At 52.3% G+C, this 10,180-nt stretch overlaps 2 protein-coding genes across 2 annotated transcripts in view; one reads left to right on the top strand and one right to left on the bottom strand.

The window, feature by feature from the left end:
* The window catches only part of SND1 (staphylococcal nuclease and tudor domain containing 1), a gene marked incomplete in the record, with an annotated part of 904,817 nt that overhangs the window by 181,582 nt on the left and 713,055 nt on the right, over window positions 1–10,180 (bottom strand).
* Window positions 4,239–8,107, top strand: LOC137429206 (leucine-rich repeat-containing protein 4C-like). Its single transcript, XM_068119204.2, has 2 exons — window positions 4,239–4,595; window positions 4,784–8,107. Exon 2 carries the CDS (start codon window positions 5,238–5,240, stop codon window positions 7,263–7,265), a length of 2,028 nt encoding a protein of 675 aa, XP_067975305.2. The 5' UTR covers window positions 4,239–4,595; window positions 4,784–5,237; the 3' UTR covers window positions 7,266–8,107.

Below are 10,180 nucleotides of genomic sequence, written 5' to 3'. Positions count from 1 at the left end.
TATGCGTAGATACACCCACACACCAGATTAGAAGTTGGTACTTCGCTTATTTTTCAAGATATTCCGCTCACAAGGTTCAGACATACATGGCGGCGGCGGCGGCAGGCGGCTACCTTGGATTTTGACGTGGGTTGCACCCGCACACCAAATTAGAAGCACGCACGGACGGAGGGGGAAACCAGTCCCCCTTTCGCTCCGCGGTGCGACGGGGGAAAATAACGAGTATCAACGAGAAAAAGTAACGAGCAAAAAGGTAAAATTTTTAAATAATTGAGCATTCATGGAATCATAAAAATACAGCTTTCAGTGACAAGGCGCAACCAGGTGGAAATCAGGTGTAACGGGTGTATCGATTAGAACAGTGAGGATTTCATCATTCTACATGACATGCACGTTTGCCATCTCGGGGCGCTCAGCCTCCTGCCAGAAGCATGACAGAATCCGGTGCCAAAACAGTGTAATTGAACACGTCAAGGCAACAGTGAGTGCGTTTCATGCAGACGACGAATAATGCGTCCGTCAGGCGAGCTTCGCAAGCTGCTGATGGCGAGTTAATGTTGAGCAGACACTCATCACAGTTGGGTGGGCGGAGCGAGTGAGTGGGCGGGAAGACGCGTGGGAGTGGCGGGGACGGGTGAGGGGGCGGGGACGGGTGAGGGGCGGGACGACGCGGTGGGAGGAGCAGAAGAGGTGAGGAGGTATGACAGTAACACTAACAGCATCAGGTAATTCCTGTCGAGCAAGTGCCCCCCGTGTCGCCGATCCTGTGCAGTCTGCGAAGACACACGACGTCATAAGTTACACCGCACGCTTTCAATTAATGAAGGGATTAAATACCGGGAATGTCAAAATAAAGCCCCGAAACGAATTGACGTTTCACATTGATAACTCGTATGATATACGTCATCATTTCCGCGTCGCATTAATCCCACATCGTGGTATAATTATGGTATATGGTATATGGTATATGCAATGTATAGGTATAATGTATATGGAAACACATGGGGGTTGATAATGGTATAATTATGGTATATGGTATATGGTATATGCAATGTATAGGTATAATGTATATGGAAACACATGGGGGTTGATAATGGGAGGGTGGAGGGGGTTGATAATGGGAGGGTGGAGGGGGTTGATAATGGGAGGGTGGAGGGGGTTGATAATGGGAGGGTGGAGGGGGTTGATAATGGGAGGGTGGAGGGGGTTGATAATGGGAGGTTGGAGGGGGTTGATAATGGGAGGGTGGAGGGGATTAGGGCGACAGGAGCGGACAACTAGGGAAGGCAGGGGGGGCAGGGGGCAGGGGGAGCAGGGAGGGGAGGAAGGGGGCAGGGGGAGGGGGAGGAAGGGGGCAGGGGGAGGGGGGAGGAAGGGGGCAGGGGGAGGGGGAGGAAGGGGGCAGGGGGAGGGGGAGGAAGGGGGGAGGGGGAGGAAGGGGGCGGGGGGAGGGGGAGGAAGGGGGCGGGGGGAGGGGGAGGAAGGGGGCGGGGGGAGGGGGAGGAAGGGGGCGGGGGGAGGGGGAGGAAGGGGGCAGGGGGAGGGGGAGGAAGGGGGCAGGGGGAGGGGGGAGGAAGGGGGCAGGGGGAGGGGGGAGGAAGGGGGCAGGGGGAGGGGGAGGAAGGGGGCAGGGGGAGGGGGGAGGGGAAGGGGGCAGGGGGAGGAGGAAGAGGACAGGGGGAGCAGGGAGCAGGACAGGGGGAGCAGGGAGCAGGACAGGGAGCAGGAGGGGGGCAGGGAGCAGGAGGGGGGCAGGGAGCAGGAGGGGGCAGGGAGCAGGAGGGGGCAGGGAGCAGGAGGGGGCAGGGAGAAGGAGGGGGCAGGGAGCAGGAGGGGGCAGGAGGCAGAGGGCAGGGGGGAGGTGGCAGGAGCATGAGGAGGGCAGAAGGGGGATATGGAGGCAGAGGGAAGAGGACAGGAGGAGGGAAAGGAGAGCAGGGTGGGAGGGAAAGGAGGGCAGGGTGGGAGGGAAAGGAGGGCAGGGTGGGAGGGAAAGGAGGGCAGGGTGGGAGGGAAAGGAGGGCAGGGTGGGAGGGAAAGGAGGGCAGGGTGGAAGGGAAAGGAGGGCAGGGTGGGAGGGAAAGGAGGGCAGGGTGGGAGGGAAAGGAGGTCAGGGGGAGGGAAAGGAGGGCAGGGTGGGAGGGAAAGGAGGGCAGGGGGAGGCGGGAAAGGAGGGCAGGGGGAGGCGGGAAAGGAGGGCAGGGGGAGGCGGGAAAGGAGGGCAGGGGAGGAGGGAAAGGAGGGCAGGGGGAGGAGGGAAAGGAGGGCAGGGGGGAGGAGGGAAAGGAGGGAAGGGGGGAGGGGGAAGGCGCAGGAGGGGGAATGGGGGCAGAGGGAAGGGGGGCAGGAAGGGGGAAAGGAGGGCAGGAGGGTGAGGAGGGCAAGAGGAGCAGGGAGGCAAGAGGGGCAGGGGGGACGAGGGGGAAAGGGGGGCAGGAGGAGGGAAGGGGGAGGAGAGAGAGGGGGGGCAGGAGGAGGGAAGGGGGAGGAGAGAGAGGGGGGACAGGGGGCAGGAGGGGTGGAGATCAACGTACCTGCTTTTTGTCGCTCAGGAGGGAAAATCGCTGACCACCTGGTAAGTCGAGGAGGTCCCACCACTGAAGGAAGGGCAGTGAGAGTCCAAGCAGCAACGGCGCGATATTGGAAGAGCTATTACCATAATGTGCAGTAATGAAGAACCGTGCAGTAATGTTAAAAACAAGCCCTTTTGGTTATATGGCCGTGATCCTTATAGGTAACCAGGGGGTGACTAGATCGAAGGCACTGGATGAGCACTGCGAATAAATAATTAATTCATCACCTAATGCCGGACGTATCGGAGATGTGCGTGCTTGCGCGGTCTGCGCTTCCATTCTGCTTCGAGTAAAGTGGAAGGAGTAGATTAAATATTCAATTGTCAAAAACGCCGCCGATCGGGGCAGCGTGAGGGGAAAGCGAAGCAGCCGATGAGACCGGGCCCACAACAAGACTCCGCCCCCGCCAGGAAAGGCTCCGCCCCCCACAGCAAGACTCCGCCCTGTGCGCAAAATTCTACAGGCAGCCTCGCATGTGATCTCCTCGTTTTCCTGATATTCTTCCCATCTCGTCCCTGTAACTTCCACCCCCACTTCCCCCAGGTTGCCCGCCCACACGAACGGCTCTCTCGTCCTTTTGGACTAGCACACGTTTCGCCGTGGTCACAGCGCCGCCAGCGGGCAGAAGGAGGTACGATGCCTAAACAGGGACCGCGACGACGATGAGGCGGAGCTCGCAGGGGAGGGTGGCAAATGGGCAACGAATGGGAGGTGCGAGAATGGACGTGTTGCGTGTGCCACCCACTCCGGCGGTCACGTGCTCGCACGTCATGCGGTAATGCAATTGGCCAATCAAGGGCCAGATGATGGCGATTAATTGGAAGATTATGCGTTATTCATCGTACGGGGGCGGGATGCACCCGACGGGTGGGAGGAGTCGACAGAGAGCTTGGGAAAGTGGAAGGGGTCGGGGAAGGCGGGAGATCTGGAGGGAGGGGTTGAGTCGAGGCGCGTGCGTTGCGGACACTGCAGCAAGAAGCTCGCGGAGCGCAGTGCTCAACATTGGTGTGCGAAGAACGATGCAATAAAAACAAAACTGAAATTAGGTCGTCAAGGGCAGGGGAAGTGCAGCAGATCTATGGTGGGAAGTGCAGCAGCTAGGGTGGGAAGTGCAGCCGCTAGGGTGGGAGGTACATGAGCTGGGAAAGGGGGGAAAAAAGTGTGGACCCAGAGAAAGGAGCAGGGGGAAGCTGGCTCATAAGCCATTGTCATCAGTTCTTGCTGACGGAGAAGCTTTCGAAGGACCATTGCTGGCATCGAGGGTGCGGGCATCAGCTGCACTGAAAATCGACAACGAGTGACTCATACGGCCATCTGACGAGAAAGAAAACAAAAAAGGAACGCCAAGGAGATGGTCAAAGGAAAACGCAACTCTGAGCTGAACTGATGGACCCACGCATTGGATGAAAGCAAAATGAGAATGCTCACCCATCACGACACGTGCAAACGACTATTGTCCCCAAACACCGAGAAATGGGGAATTTAAAGAGGGAAGAACGGCAATCATAGCAATAAACTGTCTGAAGATTCACAAAAGTGTCAAAAGCACTGTGGAAGCGGCGGAGGCTGCGCTGCACAATCGGGTCCGCCCGCCCGTAGGAGCAGCGCCGGCGTGCGCCGAGAAATATAATTAGGGGTTTGGGGGTGGGCGGATGAACGGGCGGCACGGGGACCGCGGACCGCATTCGGCCGTCTCGAAACGGCGCGCGCAGGGAGCCCGTCACGAGCGTGCGGGAAAACGTGTGCCGCGCGCTCCATAGGAGACGTCTTCCAGAGGGCGAGAGGCGACACCGCCCGACGTTGCTGGCGAAGAATCCACGCCGGACGCCGGAGAAGCGCCCGAAGCGTGCCAGGCGGCGACGACGAGCGACGGATCACCACCGACGTGAGTCGCGGCTGCTGGTCTCGTGAATCCGTCCCTTGTGGTTGTGTGCGGAGGCGGTGATGATGCGCCGAGACATTCCGAGCCTCAGACCCAAGGAGTCGTCCGTCCCGCCCGCATCATCAAAAGCGATGCAAGCGGTAAGTTAACCTGACTTTTATCGGACATCATTTATTTTGCAAACTTTATACACTGTCGTTGTTTATAAGAATTAGACATTTCACGTTGCTTGATCATTTTTCTTGGATGAAAGACAAATATGCGGTTTTTTTTTCCAACTTCTTCCTCCATGTACCAGTCTTTTTTTGTTTCCCCACGTCCGATTCAGATGACTAAGGCAGCATGGTGTCATATTATAGATTCACCACGGGCATGAATAGCTAACGCCAGCCATGCATCCATTCGACGAAGGAAGCAGTGGCTGCTGGGCATCCGCGCGGTGCTGAAAGCGCCCACTCGCTGGGATACGCGCACCGAGCACCGTGAGGACGCCAGGCTCATATGTTACTGAACCCTTGGAGGCCTGAGGGGCGAAAGGAATATCAGGAGGTGGGAGGTGTGGTGTGAGGGGCAGGGGAGGGGCAGGGGGAAGCTCGAAGCCTCGCACCACCTCGCACACGGACTGGATGCCGCGTGCCGCCAGGGTGCAAGCGTTCCGCGGGACGCGGCGCCGGGCGCGCGCGTGTTTCGCCCCAAAACTATGAACGATCCCGGAGGGGAGCAGGCGCGCATCTCCGCGGAAAACGCCATTGCGCCCACCGCTTGGGCCAAGAGCGCCCGCGATGTCCTCCCCGAGACGCGACAAAGCGTCGAACCGTGAAGGCGACCTGGGATTCCGGTGGAAACTCGTCCGCCTCGCCTGTCTGCTCTGCCTGGGTGCTGCGCTCGCTGTGCCTGGCGCAGGAGAGACGTGCCCCGGTGTATGTTCTTGTACCCAGCAGTTCAACCGCATCATCTGTACTCACAAGAATCTGCAAGAGGTTCCGAGTGGTATATCACGCAGCGCGCGCCTTCTCAACCTCCAAGGCAACGGACTCGACGCGATCAAAGCGGACAGCTTTAAGCGACTTCACAGGCTCGAAGTATTGCAGCTGGGAAGGAATGCGATCCGCCAGGTGGAGGTGGGTGCTTTCAATGGCCTGACGAGTCTCACGACACTTGAGCTGTTCGACAATCGGCTCACGGTGGTGCCAAGTGGCGCCTTTGAGTCGTTCTCCAAACTGCGAGAACTCTGGCTCCGTAATAACCCTATTGAAAGCATCCCCTCGTATGCATTCAACCGGATCCGGTCCCTGCAGCGCCTGGACCTGGGTAAGCTCACTCGCCTCGACTTCATCTCAAATGAGGCATTTGTGGGTCTTGTGAACCTGCGATACCTTAACTTGGGAGTGTGTAACCTGCATGAAGTACCCAACCTAACGTCACTCAAACGCCTGGAGGAACTGGAGCTGTCAGGTAACCATATCAAGCAGCTGTGTCCAAAAGCATTCCGAGGTCTATCAAATTTGAGGAAGTTGTGGATCATGCATTCAGGTGTGCACATTGTGCAGAGAAATGCCTTTGATGAGCTGCGCTCATTAATGGAGCTGAATCTTGCACATAATAAACTCATCAGTCTGCCACATGATCTGTTCAGTCCTCTGCAACGGTTGGTGCGTGTGCACCTGCACCATAATGACTGGCGCTGCGACTGTGACATTCTTTGGCTGAGTTGGTGGCTTCGTGAAAACATGCCCAACAATGAGACATGTTGTGCAAGTTGTGCAGCACCACCCAACCACAGTGGGGATTACCTTAAAGACTTGGACTTGGCAAGCTTTCAATGTCACCCTCCGATCATTGAGATTCCTCCGGCTGACATCAATCGTACTGAAGGAATGGGTGCTGAGCTTAAATGTATGGCACCTTCGAATGCAAGTGCCGTGACGTGGAAATTGCCCAATGGTACTGTGCTCACGCATGGTTCGTATCGTGTGCGCATCTCTGTGCAACATGACGGGACACTTAACTTCACACGAGTAATGCTTCAGGACACGGGCACGTACACATGTCGTGTGGCTAATGTTGCTGGGAATTCTACTGCGACGGCATTGCTCAATGTCACCGCCGGTGATGTCACTACGAACCCAACAAGCATTACCTACTTCACCACCGTCACCGTGGAAACTGGTGGACCAGATGGCCGGGGGGCACAAAAGAGCACAGCCACAACTCCACATTTTGCTACCACACTTTCAGCGTTCAGGGGCGTCGTCGTGGTAGTTTCTGCACGTCCGAGTGACGTGCCTTCGGCTGCAGGACTGGATGAGGTGATGAAAACAACAAAAATAATTATTGGCTGTTTTGTGGCCATTACACTTATGGCAGCTGCGATGCTCATCGTTTTCTACAAGCTGCGTAAGCAGCATCATCGGCAAGGCCAACACATGGCACAGGCACGAGCCATAGAGATCATCAGTGTGGATGAGGATGTGGCTGGTGGTGCGGGGACAATGAGCAACAGGCACACACAGCAGCAACAATCCCAACAGCAGCTCCATCACCAACTGCAGCAACATCACAATGCTCATATGCTACGTCACCAACCACCACTCGGCCTAGACCTGGCCATGTCATCACCCAAGTTTAACAGTCATGATGGTGGTCTTCATCAACCTGGGCTTTATAGTACGTACAAACCGCTCTACGGGTACAGTAACCACATGGGAAGTCTGAACCATACCAACATCAACTCATACCACACATCTATCCATGAACCTTTACTAATACGCTCCAGTTCTAAAGAAAATGTACAAGAGACACAGATTTAAAGCGGACACAATGGGAGGGAGATAGATATAGAAAAAGTTTCAGAAACCCACAGTCAAAACAAAAGCAAAAATAAAAACGCAAGCGGATGACTGTGGGTGAATGGATTGTTATTTTGGACTGCGTTTCAAAAACGTGTAAAAACATATTGAGTGTCTTGTGAAAGATTATTTTATTCGGAACATCAAGGATGTGTTTATAATGTCTTTTATGGGTGGCCAATGTAAGAAACCAGCTGCTTGTTGATTAGATCCTTTTATAAATAAGAACCATCAGCTCTTACCACCAGTAATGACGCAATCTGAGAACTGACCTTTTTGTTAGTTTATTTCGTGAATTGATGTACGCATACCCTACATCGTGTCTTTTGAAACGCAGTTGTCAATTCAGAAAAAAAAAAGGAGCTGTATGGACAGCATTTATCTCATGACCAAAGTCTTTCTTTATCGGACCATTTAGCGACTGACTACCCCTCATTAGATCCAGTTCCTCAAGGATTTGTAGTGTCATTCTCATGCAGTTACAATAAAATATTACTAGTTTTTACAATGTTGTGTTACAAAATCATTCCATGGTCAATCAAAGCTGCTGTTTTATTTTAATTTGCAGATTGATTTTCTGTGTGTTCAGAAGAGATCATCACGTTTGTGACAGCAACGTTGTGTGTGTGTACAAATGAAATCCTGCCTGCAACAGAGACTGCAGCACATTGGAAGAGTGAAATTTGCAATTTGATCCTGCATCTCTGTGGCTCTGGCAAAAAGGGACAGGAGAAAGGAGATATTAAGGGAAGAGGGAGAGGGGATATTCATTTGAAGTCATGACCACGGTCATTGATAAAGTGATGTATAAAAATAAACATTGGGAAGTGAAAAAGCTGTGGCCAAAGGTAGGTTGGGCAGGTTCTGAGAAAAATTATTTTGAAGCACTAAGGGGCCATTCAAATATTACGTAACGCTTTTTTCCCCGAAATTTGACACCCCCCCCCCCCCCACCCCCTCGTAACACTTCGTAACGCTCGGCCGTACACCCCCCCACCTCCCATAGCGTTACGTAATATTTGAATGGCACCTAATGGCTGAATATAGTACAGCGCAGTACAGTACAATACAGTACAGTACAATAAGACAAGAGCTAAAGAGCACCTGCATCCAAAGCAATCAATAAATGTATGAATATTAAAAAACAGTAATAAAAATATTTGCAATAAATGTCAGTAAAATCAACCCTGCAATAAATACATGTCCATTTTATGCCTCCCATTTCCAAAATGAATCAAAATGGCTGTGCCGGCAAAAGAGCCTACAAAAGTTTCTGCAGGTCTCAGGACAAGGCAGGGCGGCAAAAAGCAGGCCATGGGAAACCGGGGCCAAACAATCCAAGCATTGTGCATCTGACACAGAGGAGTGGAAGCCCCCTCGCTGGCCAGCTGAAACCCGTCAGTTTCCTAGCACAGCCGTATTGGCTAGCAAAGAAGCAACGCAAAAACCTTCACCAGCAACTTACTGTCTATACCCCTCCATAACGAAAAAATGGGAAGCCAAATCGAAACTTCCATTCTCCTATTCAAAAGAGTAATTATTATCCAAACTAGCGAAGCTAAACATGTACCACAATGGAAATGCTGTGACAAAACACAACACTATAATGTTTGGGTGTGTGATGTGATTACAATGTGCATGTGCATATGTGTACAAATATATACAGTCGTGGCCAAAAATATTGGCACCCTTGCACTTTTTTCAAATAATGCACCATTTCTTCCAGAAAATTGTTGAGATTAAAAAATATTTTCGTATCCACATTTGTATTTCTTTGGTTTGCAGTGGAACAAAACAAAAAAAGCTGAAAAAATTACTAAATCTTAGCTTATTCCACACAGAAATCCTAAAATGGCCTGGACAATATTATTGGCACCTTTCAGAAGTTGTTAGAAATAATTAGATTTCAAGCAGGTGATTCTCCTTTACTCTGGAATTGAACTCACCTGTGGTGAGTTGCAGGTGCCTGCAATATAAAAATCACTCATTCAACCAGTTTGAATCGAGAAAAGGAGTCATTCTGCTGTTTTGTGTCACTGTGTGTATCACAATGAGCATGGAGAAAAGAAAGAAAATCAGAGAATTGTCTGAGGAGGTCAGACACAAGATTGTAGCCAAGCATGGACAATCTCAAGGCTACAAGTCAATCTCCAAAGACCTTGATGTTCCTGTGTCCACCGTATGCAATGTTATCAGGAGGTTTAAGGCCCATGGCACTGTCGCCATCCTCACTTGACGAGTGGACGTGACCGCAAGAGAACACTTTATCGAAGATTGCAGTGAAGGATTGTTTGAATGGTGGAGAAAGCACCCCGATCAACTGCCAAACAGATTCAAGCTGACCTTCAGACACAGGGTACGACAGTTTCAACTTGCACCATCCGTCGCCAACTCAATGAAAGGGGGTTCTTGGTTGGAGACCTAGGAGGACCCCACTGCTGAGAGAGAGATGTAAAAAAGCCCGAATGGAGTTTTCCGAAACACACCTGAACAAGCCAAAATCCTTCTGGGAGAATGTCCTGTTGATAGATGAGACCAAATTAGAGCTTTTTGGTAAAGCACATCATCTATATGTTTCCAGAAAACAAAATGAAGCCTTCAAAGAAAAGAACACCTTCAGTCAAACATGGAGGAGGTTCTGTGATGTTTTGGGGTTGATGTGCTCCCTCTGGCACTGGGTGCCTTGAATGTGTGCATGACATCATCAAATCAGGAGATTACCAAGGCATTTTGGAGCGCAATGTTCAACACAGTGTCAGAAAGCTGGGTCTCTGTCGAAGGTCATGGGTCTTGCAGGACAATGACCCCAAACACACTTCAAAAATCACCCAGGAATGGTTCAAGATAAAATGCTGGACTGTTCTGAAGTGGCCAGC

The sequence above is a fragment of the Myxine glutinosa genome, chromosome 1 (genome assembly GCF_964187855.1).
Source record: "Myxine glutinosa chromosome 1, kmMyxGlut1.1, whole genome shotgun sequence".
NCBI classification, from domain to species: domain Eukaryota; kingdom Metazoa; phylum Chordata; class Myxini; order Myxiniformes; family Myxinidae; genus Myxine; species Myxine glutinosa.
Note: the sequence above shows the minus strand (reverse complement) of the source record. Positions and strands in the feature narration are given on the sequence as shown.

Excerpts from the sequence above, each read along its gene's own strand:
- LOC137429206 (XM_068119204.2), top strand. The coding sequence starts at position 5,238 with ATGTCCTCCCCGAGACGCGACAAAGCGTCGAACCGTGAAGGCGACCTG.